A 14411-nucleotide genomic window follows, 5' to 3' on the forward strand; every position below is an offset into this window, starting at 1 on the left:
ACATTATCTTTTCCTGGATTAGCGATGGCAGGAAGGATGTGGTTATGACATTAGTGTCACATCTGCTGATGACAAACATGAAGGCTGCTTGCTCATCCACAGCCTCCCTCTTTATGGCCGGGGGAGGACAACGTCTGCACAACATCTATGTAAAGCAGCCTCATTACAATGCACCAAAAAAAAAAAACATAATTACCATAATAACACTAATGGACCAAGTTTCACTGCCAAGTCAAAGGCTGTTTGCTGAGGAAAGCGCACAGTGGCACACAGCAATGGCGTTTGCCAGTCAGGGGGAGTCCTGAATGAGTGTTAGTTGGTTGCTTAGTGTTTATTAGCAACACTTGGTTGACACCCTTATATGTCTGAGCCACTGCTCTGCTAATAAAGAGTCAGATTTATGTAGACATTGTGATTGTGACCTTAAGGGACAGCTCTGGTTTCTGCGCTCTGGAGAAAAGCTGTTCTCGTTCAGAAACTATTCCGCAGCCCCTTTGTTACCTCTGATGAATGAAGAGTCAACAGATCAAGCAGAAGTGAAAAATAACCCAGTGCATCTATGTTTACAGATGAGAGACAACCCACAACGTGGATTAAAGGAAAGGAATGTCTGATTCTGTCAGACGGTGAAGAGATAAATAAAAAGCTTGTTATGCTTATCATCAAAACCATCTCACAGGCCACTTCATTAGGTACAGTTTGAGAATTTGGTGAACATTGACAGCCAGTCACATGGCAGGAACTCGATTCATTTAGGCATCTAGACATGGTAAGGATGACCTGCTGAAATTCAAACTGAACATCAGAATGAAGAAGACTGAGGGAGGAGGTTAAAAGAGTCAAACGAGTTGTGATGAAAAGGAGCTGCAGTCTCATGTATTATAGTTAGTGATGATGTGTAGAAATAAAAACGTGTCAGGAAATAGAAGATAGATACCCCAACTTCACATGGGAGGCATCCGCGTTGCAAAATGGCAGCAGAACGTCGCTGCATATACTGTAGAATCCATTATATTCTATGGGTTGATCCAAACTGGCCGCTGCGTCAAAATTTTCAGGTGCATTCCAGAAGCAAGGTTCCAGAAGCTGTGTTCAAGAAGCAGCATTCCAGAAGCAGCATTCCAAAAGCAGTGTTCCAGAAGCAAGGTTTCAGAAGCTGTGTTCAAGAAGCAGCATTCCAGAAGCAGCATTCCAAAAGCAGTGTTCCAGAAGCAAGGTTTCAGAAGCAGCGTTCCAGAAGCAAGGTTCCAGAAGCAGCGTTCCAGAAGCAGTGTTCCAAAAGCAGCGTTCCAGAAGCAAGGTTCCAGAAGCAAGGTTCCAAAAGCAGTGTTCCAAAAGCAGCATTCCAGAAGCAAGGTTCCAGAAGCTGCGTTCCAGAAGCAGCATTACAGAAGCAGCATTCCAGAAGCAAGGTTCCAGAAGCAGCATTCCAGAAGCAAGGTTCCAGAAGCTGCGTTCCAGAAGCAGCATTACAGAAGCAGCATTCCAGAAGCAAGGTTCCAGAAGCAGCATTCCAGAAGCAAGGTTCCAGAAGCTGCGTTCCAGAAGCAGCGTTCAAGAAGCTGCGTTCCAGAAGCAGCATTCCAGAAGCAAGGTTCCAGAAGTTGCGTTCCAGAAGCAGCATTCCAGAAGCAAGGTTCCAGAAGCTGCGTTCCAGAAGCAGCATTCCAGAAGCAAGGGTTCAGAAGCTGCGTTCCAGAAGCAGCGTTCAAGAAGCTGCGTTCCAGAAGCAGCATTCCAGAAGCAAGGTTCCAGAAGCTGCGTTCCAGAAGCAGCATTCCAGAAGCTGCGTTCCAGAAACTGCATTCCAGAAGCAGAGTGCCATGACGTGTCGCTAAATATAGGATTGGGTTCTATTTTTGCAGCGAGCCACTTCTAGGACACGTCAATTTTTGCTTTCAACATAGAACTAGACAGGAAATCACATGTGGTTTCAATGTAAAATGTCGGTAATTTTCAGAATAAAAGACTATTGCACTGATGCGTTTTCAAATGTATGTAGATTACGTCAATACGTGTGACCTAACAGCTTATTTACTGCCAGCATCATTCGAGAAGTGCAACTGTGTGTTTTCATGGCTTTAATCCTGGCAGTGGAGAGGCACAGACATTAAACAGTGATACCAAATCTCCATCTTCTTTTTGGTTTAATGGCGGAAGGCATAAACAAACCGTGACCTTTGAAGTCTCGAAGGATTTTGAGCTCTTGGGAGGAAGGTGAAGAAGCCGCTTCGGGGTTGAGACTCTCCCGGTGTGTATTGGCACACAGCGAAGAACTTGAGTAAACCGTTCCACGCTAGTGTCAAGTCAGGGTTACAGATTATTGTTCATGATGCTAACATCTCGCCTCTGACTGGCAACGCCGCTGCTGCCTCTGTTTGCTGTACTTTGTTACATAAAAAATGTTGATGTTTTATCTAATAACTCAAGCCTGAACAGCTGGCTAATGCTAACGGTTAGCTTCTAGTAGCCAAGAAATGCTCTTCTCTCCCCTGACTGCAAAAACCCACACAGCCATCTTCGGTCACAAGTCGAGGTTGGTGTGTCCATACATGCTACATTCATAATGTGATGAAACTGTTTGGCCTTCTCTAGCCCGAGAGTTTCCTCGTCAAGTTTTGTTTTGGCAGCTAATGCAGGAAATAAGGGTAGAGCACTGTTTTCATGCTCTAAAGGCATGTGAACCTCAGTGTGACTGATTGCATTTCAAAAGGAACACATATTATTGTTTCCCAGTGAGCCTCGCCTGTCAGTGAGAAACATGAACTAGTTGTTATGCCAGACGGGATGGTTAGAGTTTTTCTGAAACTGCTGACCTATGCACATTTGGACCCACAGCTATCTCAAGGGTTCACAGAGAATGATCTCAGAAGGAGAAACTATCCCGTGAGCAGCAGGTGTATGGATGCAAAGTCTTTTTGGTGTCAGAGAAGAATAATTAGACTTTTACAGATCATAGAAAGGAAACAGTAACTCAAATCAACACTGGTTCACACCAAGTCGCTCAGAAGGGTTCCACCCTGGTACCAGCAAGGTGGACCCAATAAAATGGCCCACAAGGTCATCACAACAGCTGAAGAACCCCCTTTCTAAGGTGCTGCACCCTCAGTGTTAGCCAATGGGACGTTCTCTTGATTAATTGGAACTAATTGTTCCTGCTTTGTAGATGGCCCCATTTTATTGCTCAAGTCAGACAAGTAAAAATAAAAATCTGTGTCCTCACAGAAGTTCATGTGACAATAGGAGCGACTACATCTAACAACTGGAACAGCAGACTAAAATGTAAAGCTGCTCGTTGTTTACCTTGTTGGGATCACTGGCAGTGATGATCCACACACACTGGGAGTTGCTCTCATACTGGATGGGGAAGTTAGGCGATGTAAAAGTCCCCGACGGTCCCTGCAGATTCGACCCACACGTTTTAACTGCAACAGCAGGGAAGGCAAATGATGACACCAACCGTACGCAATAAAGCGTAGCATTCACACAGGGATGTGTGTGATGCCTCAACGACAGGACAATAACACCTCCCCCCAAAGAGCAAGCAGACTAACAAAGGAACCACTTAAGAGACTCTTAAGTATAAAGCATTCATGCAGCATTTATACCAGAAAATGTGTAGATCTCGCTTTATTTGCACAGATAAAATCTGGAGAATCTCTAATCCTCCGGACCACACCGTAGCCACCAAAGCCCCTTTCTTACACACTATACATATTGAAGACATCGGTGAGTAATAACTTCTGCGTTGTAATATGATTGAGTGGTAATGTATTGTTTGCACAAGCAGAGAGAGAAGGTCTATTAGCTGTATTTCCATTAATCAAATTCTAAAAGGTGCTCCAGGTATTATGAAACACAGAAACACGGGGGTGGCAGCAGAGGCTTTCATGCATAATTAACAGAAATGAACTTTCCTCTATCTGCATACATCCAGAGGCACTGCCTTAATCAAACTGTTTTATTAGCTCCTTTCAAAGCCACACTCACCCTTGCAGACAGGCCTGTGGTCGCTCCAAGCTGCGAAGACTTCGGCTACGCGCTGGCAGGTAATCGTTTTGGAACCCTGCAGCACATGGTCCTCATCACAGGTAAATTGAGCAGTTGCTCCGATGCTGAGAAGATAACAAATACCATTAGCGCCCCCCCAAAAAAGCAATCCATTTTTTAAAGATGACTCCTGATGAAATATCAAAATCTTTTTTTATGTCAGTCATACATGACACAGTCGGTGTGCAATGGCTCTTTAAATCCTAGTAGCCATTTGTAGGTTTAGTGTGTGTGTGTGTGTGTGTGTGTGTGTGTGTGTGTGTGTGTGTGTGTGTGTGTGTGTGTGTGTGTGTGTGTGTGTGTGTGTGTGTGTGTGTGTGTGTGTGTAAGAATATGTTTCCTAAATGGGCTTTGATCATTAAAATCAGTTACATAAATGAGTGACAACTCAGGATTTAATATTGTGTAGCAAAGATGGCAGAAAGTTCAAACATCCAACTTATGATAGGAAATAGAAAAGTTTCATCATCTCTTCCCCTGATTAGCCCAAACCTGGAAACGGTCCTGCTAATAGCATCTCTGGTTGGAGCGCATGTGTCACTGCTCTCCCTGCACACCAATCTGGGATAATTTGCTTCAGGTAAAAAGCATCCACTAACCTGAAGTCAGAACCAATCCGTTTGCCATTCTCCGGCTCCCCTGGGTCGGGGCAGTAATTAGACACCTGTTTGATGCCCCCTTCGTTCACTGAGCACACAGAAAACCAAAAAACGCTGCGAGTGAGCCACTCTGGCATGTCAAAAAGCTAGATTTCAGAAAACAATCCACTCCCACTAAAATCACATGAGCAGTACACGGGTTAAAAAGTCATGTTGGGTTCAATCAGTGAAAATAAGCTGACCTCTTCTGCAAATGTAAGAGAACTGGCTGAGCTTTGGCGGCGCGGTGGTGAATTCACACACCTTTGGGGATGGAGCCAAGTTTAAATGAAACACTTACTTGAGCTAACAAAGAAAAATCTACTTGGGCCTACGGGGGATTAATTAACCTTGAGTTATTGATCGGGGGAGCAACAAAAATCGGGCAGACTTTTCATTTATAGTAATAATTTTGTTGACTAGATAAAGCCTCGGAGACTTTGTCTGTATCGAGCTTTGCCGTACGATGGAAAGGTGGACAGGTGGCTAAGACAAAAAACAGCGTTTCTGATAATAGTTTGTGTTCTGACCACTGACAACCCTACTCCTCTAAATTCGGACATGGCGTCACATCTTCATCTTGAAGCTCCACAGAGAACTTCCTGTTTTGAGGCGAGAAGCTTCATCCACGTGTTTTCTTGTTGACTTCTTTCAGAAAGTTCATAATCTTTGAACCTCGGTTTTGTGAGGTATAATGCAGTTATGGGCTCAATTATAGGCAATAAATCCTCAAAGCGTCTGAAGCATTTCTTCAACGTGTTTTAATGATATACAGCATTGTGTCATGGAGAAGATTACAGCCCTCTGTATTATTCATGCTTCCATGGAGTGCTGGATCTATGAGGCATATGGTAATAAAGATTACAACCTGTTATCATCTGAGTCTTTAGCACTCTGCTGAGCTAAAGGGAATTGTGCTCCAGATTTATGGTAATGACAAAGCTCCCCAAGCTATTAGAATGCTTTCTGTTTAGTTTGAAGTGTACACAAATCACCCGGCCAGTAAGCGGTCACTCAACCTTGGCTAGCGCCGCGCGTGTCCCTCACACGTAGGTCGTAGTGAGTTAGACGGAGCGAGTTGAGTCGAACTTGTCAGATACGTCTCACAGCTGCAACATACACAGCTAGGTCTAATTTAGCAGTTTGTTTCTGTTAAGACAGGAAGTGGGTGACAGGCAGCGGGGGGGAAATGGGACATCAGAAAGAAAAAGAGACTGCACTTCTGCAAAATCTAGTACTGTAGCTTCATTTCTTCACCAAAAGATGCAGCAAAGGAAGAGACAGAAAGAAACAAAGACCCAGAACGCAACCCTTACACAAACAAAAGGATAAACAATAAAAACAGTTGCATAATAAAAATAAAACACTTACTCAAAGACAGTTTGTTAGTGTTGTCCTTTCCTGGTAATAATTTTACCCCTCTGGATTTAAGCTCTCCAGAGCTTTTCACTGGTCGAAAGCAATGGGAAGAGTTTATTAGAATAAACAAGTTACAGTATTAGATGTGAGAAGATACAGTACAAATGTTTCTTTCTCTCAAGTCGCTTTGGCAGGACTACATAGAAAACCCTGGTGATTCATATCTTTCTATGGTTTGCTTGGCCGTTTGAACGGTGGATGGGAGTTTATTGGTCTAGGCAGCCTGGGTGGGTTGAGGGAAATGCCATGCAGATTGAACGAGCATCCCAAGGACTGCTGCTCCACATGTCTTAATAAGGTCTAATCAAACACAGCAAGGGCCGGATTACAGACAAAAGCCAAGTGATGCAAGTGGATGTCATCATCGACAGAAGAGCCAACAGCTATAAACGCTGCGTCCAGCCAAAGCAAAAGGGATCCTGATCTGAAAGAGCTGGACCTTTGCACTCACAGTCAGCTGATTCTGTCGAGCTCTTTTACACACAGTTAGGAGTCCACTTAACAACAATGAAGAGATTTATTTTCCCTTTCAGCTCTAAAGCATACAACACAATAATACTGCAATTTGCTTGAAAATCTGATCATCTATGCTGACGTTGAAAAATGACTTCACCAGAGCAAAAGCAATGTGCAGCAAGGGCTGAGAGGCAGCTTTATTTTTTATTTTATGTAATTAGCCCAGAGTCTACAAAGGATCAGCTGGGAGGTTTTTAGAGACGTTTCTGAAATGTTTTAAGGTTTCGTGTCTGGATTCTGGCCGAACTCTGAAACGACTATAGACAGCACCAACACCAGCGTAAAACCACACCGGTGATGGACTGCTGAGCTCACGGAGCTCTAAAGGCTAAAGTTAAGTCAGTTGGCTAACACATAGAATAACAAGGTCTTGAACTGAAGCAGCAAAAATCCTTAATTCCCTTTACGGAGGGCATTAATCAAAATGTTGAATATTCAGTTATTAAAGATCAAAACATGCTTTGTAATTAGCCTTCAGTGTACTTCTCTTGTGATCCTTTGGTTCAAGTCGGAGGGTCTTTCATTATGTCGTGCAAATGAAGCGCCTTACCTTGATACTGAGCCCTGAAGCCTTTGTGGCGGTGGTTGCTCTCCGTTACAAAATGCAGCCGGAGCCAGTTTTTGTTGCTGATGATGGGAGCTGGGATATTCATTCCAGTTAACCTGGGTGTGAAAAGTCACATGAAACAAAACATGAAGCTGTTTTCATGACAACATGGTCACCAGTTTCAGGTTCACACCTTTACCATCAAGACAGTAGAACTAGAAGATGGATTAAAATGATTAAAGGTGCATAAAGTAAGAAAGCCATCCTGTGGTCAAGTTTGGGTACTGCAGTGTCAAAACAAACGAGTCTTCCCTCAGACTCTGGATGAAAAGCAACGACGAGTCAAACACAGTAAGTTAAAAAATATGATTCAATATAATGTCAAGTTGTTGGTAACTGCAGAAAGTAGCTTTACATCTTATTTGGTCCTAATTCACCGTTAGCATTGTTAGCTCAATGTTAGCCTTTTGCCTTCTTTAGCCAATATTAGCATAAAGCTAAAAGATGTTTAACTTCTGGGTCGCTCCTTTTACTATCTTCAGTTCTTTCCACACTGCTGCTGCATTTTACCAACAAAATGTCAAAATACAAATGCCGACGCGGCAGAGTTTCCCAGATCAGACTTGCAACCTTGCAGGCTCCCAGATCATAACCAAATATGTTGTTCCTCCTCCGCCTTTTTAATATGAGAAAAACTGTTTCAATGTAACCTTCCCTCCAGCATGATTGAGACAATAAACTGTTTTGTGATTTTTTCTCTGCATATTTTTACTTATTGCACCTTTAAACTACAATGTCATTGGCTGAAATCTTTACTATGATACAAAGAAACTGAAATTTGTTGATTTAGACTTAAGGGGCTGTTTATTAGGTGTCTGTAAACATTATTTTTACTGTCACCAAAACCTTCGTTATGCCGAAACCTAAACCAAAACTAACAAATAAATCTCTGAGGTTTGAGGGAAGAAGAAAACAACTTTTTATTGACGGCGCTCAGCTTTCACCTCCAAACAACAAGTATTTTGACTTGAGACATCCAATAAAACATGGGAAATGTAAGATTTCCTGCTTGGACCACAATTTTTTATTTATTTAACCCAACATGAAATCAAGTTTGACACACCTGGTCTAAAATATCAATAAGCATTCATTTGCACAGTGCATTTGGCCGATTTGTTCGTACATCTTAGATGTCAAGCATGTCTGGAAAAAAAGTTGTGCTCGTAAAATAAAGAGAAGCAGAAAATGTATGTTTTATTTGCTAAAATGTTTTTATTTGCACAAGTAAAAATGTTTGTAGGACAAAACAAAGTGAAAGAGGAAAATTACTTTTCTTGATCAGGGGTCTTACACAGTGTTGCTGCAGCAGCAGAGATGCTCGACCGTCTCATTTGTTCAGCTCACAATCTTGAGGTTTTTGTTTTGCTTTGGGTTTTTACCCAAATCCAATCATCTACACTATTGTCTCTGTCGTACCACAGTCAGTACCACAACAGGCTCATTGCAGCTTTTAAGCAGGAACTTGGGAAGAGCTGTAAAGTATCACCATGGAGTCCTGGCTCAACATACAACACATGCCGTCTGTGTGTGTGTGTGTGTGTGTGTGTGTGTGTGTGTGTGTGTGTGTGTGTGTGTGTGTGTGTGTGTGTGTGTGTGTGTGTTTTTCTAGGTAGGCACTGCTGTGTTTAAAATGAGTTTTAATGTAATCTTTGTCTCTAAGGTGTGTCTGGAGAAAGTCCCATGGAGACAAATGTAAAAAGAGAGAATTGGAAGCGGCAGCCAGTAAATGATGGAGAGAAACAAAGCTGGACTGGTGACTTTTTTCCATCAGCGACCGTCATAAAAGCCAGGGAAGCATTCCTAAATCTACCCTGACATTTGATTTCTCCATATTTTAGTTGTTTATGCTGAGATTTGAATTTGGAACTTTATTACTTCAAAGTTGCACATGGAGCCAGAGTGATGGTAATTATTGCTTCATTTTTAATGATGAGCAAACTGAATGCAATTTTTGAATTCTAACTTTTTTAGGTCTAGATGATCCATCACAGAGGGAGACAATGGCAGCTCTGAAGGAGGGACTTAAAAGGTAATCAATTTCCACATAAATCTGACCTTTTTTCTCATTGCATAATTGATAAAATGCTAATAACAACAATATAGAAGCAGAATGAAAAAGAGCTGCTGTCTGCAGAGCGGGGAGCCTCTGTGGTTTCTCAGAATAGGGGTGCAAATTTCTCCAGAGAACTTCTGAAAAGATCTCCCTGGGAAAAAGTTGCAAAAATGTACCATAAATTGTGAAATCGGTTACAAGAAGTCCATTTTACACAAATAAATAAATAAATATCAAATCACTGCATCCAGCTGGTGCTCCCAGTAGGAGCACAAACCCAAATGAGAACAAATATGCTCATAGGCAGAACGCCGCCAGAGGAAAGACGTTCAGCGTCTCGTGTCAGTTCAGATTTGTGTAGACATCATCATTGACAGAAATAGCATGTTTTATGTAATGGGACTGTAAGGACATAATTCAATGTGTCAAAAAACTGCATGCACCTGATAAAGGGAAAAAATAGCTTTTGCATGTCATTTCTGTCGTCCAGCTCGTGTTTTCCACACTCACTCACTCACTCATCAGGTTTCTAACACCACCTGGAATGATGAATAAATAATTAGCCTAGTTTTATCCTACTTTTCTTAGAATATTGCAAAGGCGTAAAACCATAAAGTGGTGCATCACGTTTAACTTGTGAAATTGCATGGGTTTAGTAGGAAATCTACAACTTGAACAGCTGAATGGTTTAACGGCGGCCAACATTTTTTTTATTTGTTTATTCCATTCAAAATAAAAACAAATAAAACATATAAACAATAAGATATAAATAACAACAAAAAATCAAATTTGAACGAAAAGGAGCAGAATGAAGAAAAACATCTGATAATTTCTGCCCCCTTTTCCAGAAGAAATAATCTATGTTTATACAATTTCCATTTGTCAGACACACACATACAGATTCATTTTAAACTTTTTCCTGTTCTAAATTCCAGTGCGATCATGATCATTGATTTAATTTACATTTTCATAATTATTTAGTACACTCAATTTGGTACATTTTTTGAATTTATTAAATGGCAGCTTTTTTTTATTTCCCTTTTAAGTTTATTCCATAATTTAACACCATTTACAGATATATTCCACTCCATAATTTTAGTTCTAAATCTAGGTTTTGTAAACACATCAGTTTCTTTCAGCATGTAATTACTTGTTCTCTTTTCAAACATCCCCTGAATGTTTGTTGGCAGAGTACCTAAACTGGCTTTATACATGGTTTGTAAGATTTTCCAGTCTTTTAAATCATTTCAGTAATTTATATTTAATAAACAATGGGTTTGATGGATCTCTACAGCCACTATAATTGATGATTCTCAGAGCTCTTTTCTGTAGAATAAATAAGGATTGTGTATAGTTTTTGTATGTTGCTCCCCAGACTTCTACACAATAAGTCAAGTATGGAACAATCGGTGAATTGTACAATGCCAACAAACCAGAATTAGTCAGTAAAAACTTGACTCTGTGTAATACTCCTAAGGATTTGGCAATTGTACATTTTATGTAACTATTATGGGGTTTCCATGTCAAGTATTCATCAGTAATTATTTCATTACACGTGCTGTTGGTACAAACCAATGCCTTGTGAGTCGCTCTCTGTGGTAAAAATACTGTTGCTCCTGTTTCACGAAGTAAAAGTTTGCTTTGCAAAGTAAACCTAAACCTACTGATCAGTGCACTGAGTTCTATTCATTATGCCATTAGTTGTCTGTGTAAGAAAAGCCAGCAGATGTGTCAGAGATTTTTATAGCAGTCCTCACACTAAGCAAGCACGTGGTGACAGTGGAAAGAAAAACCTGCATGTGAAACTCTACGTGATCAATCGTATTTCAAAATGAACAAGTGTTATATGCTAGTCAGTAAACCTCCTCTTCTAAAGAATAACTTACCTTAAAGGTATAAAACTCTGAAAAAACATGTTTTAATGATCACTTCTGATTCTAATGGGACATTCAGTGTTTCATGCAGGCTGAACATGAGAATAGTCTCCTACACCTATCTCCTGCAGTAGCTTCTGATAGAAAACAGACGGTGAAACTCTAGGATTAGAAAAGCCTGACAGATCCACGTCACACTGTCACTAACATTCATGGACTCACCCATCTGGCAAAGGCTGTTGTTGGTTTAGCGTCCAGGAAACAGCAGAGAATGTCTCTGCTAGTAGAAGCTAACTGTTAGCATTAGCAACTTTACCACACAGTAGAACTCCAGAACCTCCAGGCTTGTGTTATTTGTGGAGATAAAACATCAACGTTGCAGAGCAAACAGAGTCAGTAGTAGACTTGTGTTGCTGTTAGTCAATCAGAGGCGAGACCACTGCATATCAGGGAATAAGAGTTCAAAACCTGCCATCTAAAGCTGAGATGTGATGTGGGTCACCTCTAGTCCTAAAAATGCTGTACTAATGGTTTTTCCCTCCAGAGAATGACTTACAAGGCATCCATTCCTACTAGAGACCACTGAAGATGTGTGGATTAAATAAGTGTTAAACACCTTTAGGAACAAATGCGGCCTCAGAGATAAGCTTGCACCGCTATCTAGTCTAAAAGAAACTCATTTTGTCAAAACTAAAAATCTGTAAGACACAGTCAAGTTGAATTAGTCTAACTTTAAATTATACAATAGAAAGCCTGACTGGAGAAAGTAGCAGTACTCCATTACTTAATCTGCTACTGTTACACAGCCTGGTGTGCGTTGTGTGAAACACTCCATTCATCTATCTGTACACTCTAACAGTAGACCGTTTCCTAGGAAGGTGCTGCATTTGAATACAATTTGACGGATTTTTTTTTTTTTTGCCTGGAAAGATCAATAAAAATCCCAGAGCATAGAAATGGAATTTTATATGCACAATAATTTAACCAAAGTTAGTCATTTATCTGCAAGGCACGTCTTGTTCTACATAACCTTTAAATACTGCAATCTGACTCTGGCGATCGTTTAGCTGCTGTGTCGGAAGAGGAATGTTCAAATTTATCGAACCAAGGAAAATGTTGTTTGGTGTGGAGACAATCAATCCCAAACGTGGCTATCTGAAAATGTTTATAGCATCTTAAAATACAGCACACTAAATGGAACACAAGAGTGAACCCAGCCTGGAGAAAATGAGGAAAACAAGGCAGAGACAGAAAATATGGGAAAGTATTCGGAGTACGTGAGAAACAAGCATTTCAAACATTTGCTTCATTTTCCGTGTAGATATTTGAAATAATGTCTGACGTGTGATTTACTGCTTGCTGTTTTTGCCCTTTGTGATCAGAGCTGAACAATCATACTAAAGGTCAGTAGAATAGCACAGAACTGTTTTCTTCTAGACCTTGTCAGGCTGATTTTTGCTAAAAAATAAAAAAGTGGATTTTATTTTATCTACTTTCAAAGTGATTGATGCGCGGCCTCCCTACAACCTTCGCCAGCTTGACAACAATGAAATCAATAAACTCATTTGCTGAAGTCTGAAAAAAAACATCTTCAATAGATAAAACGATAGAAGCTGTGATGACCATAGATGAGACAGAGAAACAAATGTCTCGCCCAGCCGATCGTCCGGGGTTTTCAGAACGGAAATCAGGTCAACATCTGCTTTCAAAAAAGTACTCGACTAAATCAAGGAGTTCTTTCTACCACACTGTAACGTATTTACTGTTTATTAATCACAGGCAGTATGAAAGATGTTCTGACATTAAGGTGAACCTTTATTCCTTTTTCATTTATTAAAAGGAGCAAAGAGCAAGAATAATCCTGCTAAGTTTCCAGACTGTCCATCATTGTTACGCTGCTGTAAACCTCAAGGATACGTTGGCAGCTGGCTCGTCTCCGCCCGCAGCTGCTGACAGACGTTGCTGTTCCACGGCCTTGGACGCAGTCAGAGACAGTCATGCATGGAGGGAGTAGAATTTTGCATCTATGAGGGATTTTTTTTTGCTGGTCTCTCTGTTTACCTGGAAAAGCTGAAGCCGTCTGGCCAAAGTGTTTGCCATGCTGCACTCTGATCCCACAAGAACTGCAGCTCTTAAAAGGAAAATGATGTCCAACCGCCCCTGACATTTGGAGGGCATAAAGCAACATCTCTAGAGTTTCATGTGATGATCCTCCCCAAACCCAGAAGGTAAAGTGCTGTCTGTTACGATTCTTTATCTGATCAATAAACATACGTGATAAAAATTCACCCTGGAATCTGAGGAGATACTTTCAACATAAGTTTAGAAAAAGTGTGTCATTGGAATGGGAACTTTTATCTTTTCTTGTTTGTCTTTCCATCTGCACATGGTAGTAGCACGTTGCCAAAATGAGCAAGATGTGGTGGTAAGAAAAAAACAAGCTTTCAATCAATCTGCTGTTTTTTTTTTCAGCAGAAACTGAAAACAACAGGCAGCAGTTCACTGAAGGTGGACACTGGCTTGTTTCAGGAATAGAAATAACACTTTGTTATTCAATGTGAGACTTTGTAGTGTACCGTTGTTGTGTTGATAATCTAAATAAAACCAGACACATCTTTTTTCTACTCATTTTTGATGGACTAGCTCAGTGGTTACCAACCTGGGGTCTATGACCCCTCAAGAGGATCCCCACAATTTTTTCTGGGCTGAAGTTGTGAGGTTACAAAGGATATTTTACGTTTACAAAATCCCAATAATGCAGCCAATTGTCCAGTCGAGACTCTGTATAAGAGCTGTAACGCTGCATGTCGGTATGAAGTTGGTAATGAATCACTGTTGATGTGTGTACGGGGCTAAGAGTTGGGTTTGGAGGGCTTTGGCATAAATAAAAGCTTCTGAACCGCTGGACTATCTGCAGAGGTGGAAAGAGTACTAAAATTTCCCACTTAAGTACGAGTACCAATACTTTGATAATTTTTTACTCAATTACAAGTAAAAGTACTTGCCTACATTTTTACTCAAGTAAAAGTAAAAAGTATCGTAAACAAAATGTACTCAAAGTAAAAGTTACTTAGTTACATTTTTGTCAGGGTAAGGATGGCTACATCTAAGTAGTGCTAAATCACAACGCCAGTTCACAATTCGCTCATGTGTGCGCGCGCGCGCACACACACACACACACACACACACACTCAAACACGCTCAGCTTGAAGGAGGGATTTCTATCCAATCAGTGAGAACAGGACGTGCACATT

General features: G+C 40.9%; 1 protein-coding gene across 6 annotated transcripts in view; it reads right to left on the bottom strand.

The window, feature by feature from the left end:
* Window positions 1–14411, bottom strand: part of LOC107378702 (CUB and sushi domain-containing protein 3) — a 434947-nt gene that overhangs the window by 301267 nt on the left and 119269 nt on the right. For 4 of the 6 annotated variants that reach the window (XM_070550816.1, XM_070550817.1, XM_070550815.1 and 1 more), the window contains exons 6-10: window positions 7174–7286; window positions 6060–6137; window positions 4650–4737; window positions 3991–4115; window positions 3304–3425 (exon numbers count right to left, since the gene is read on the bottom strand). In XM_070550816.1, coding sequence (XP_070406917.1) covers window positions 3304–3425; window positions 3991–4115; window positions 4650–4737; window positions 6060–6137; window positions 7174–7286 — 526 coding nt within the window. The remainder of the gene's footprint in view (window positions 1–3303; window positions 3426–3990; window positions 4116–4649; window positions 4738–6059; window positions 6138–7173; window positions 7287–14411) is intronic. The other 2 variants (XM_070550820.1, XM_070550818.1) reach the window with 1 other exon arrangement.

The sequence above is a fragment of the Nothobranchius furzeri genome, chromosome 5 (genome assembly GCF_043380555.1).
Source record: "Nothobranchius furzeri strain GRZ-AD chromosome 5, NfurGRZ-RIMD1, whole genome shotgun sequence".
NCBI classification, from domain to species: domain Eukaryota; kingdom Metazoa; phylum Chordata; class Actinopteri; order Cyprinodontiformes; family Nothobranchiidae; genus Nothobranchius; species Nothobranchius furzeri.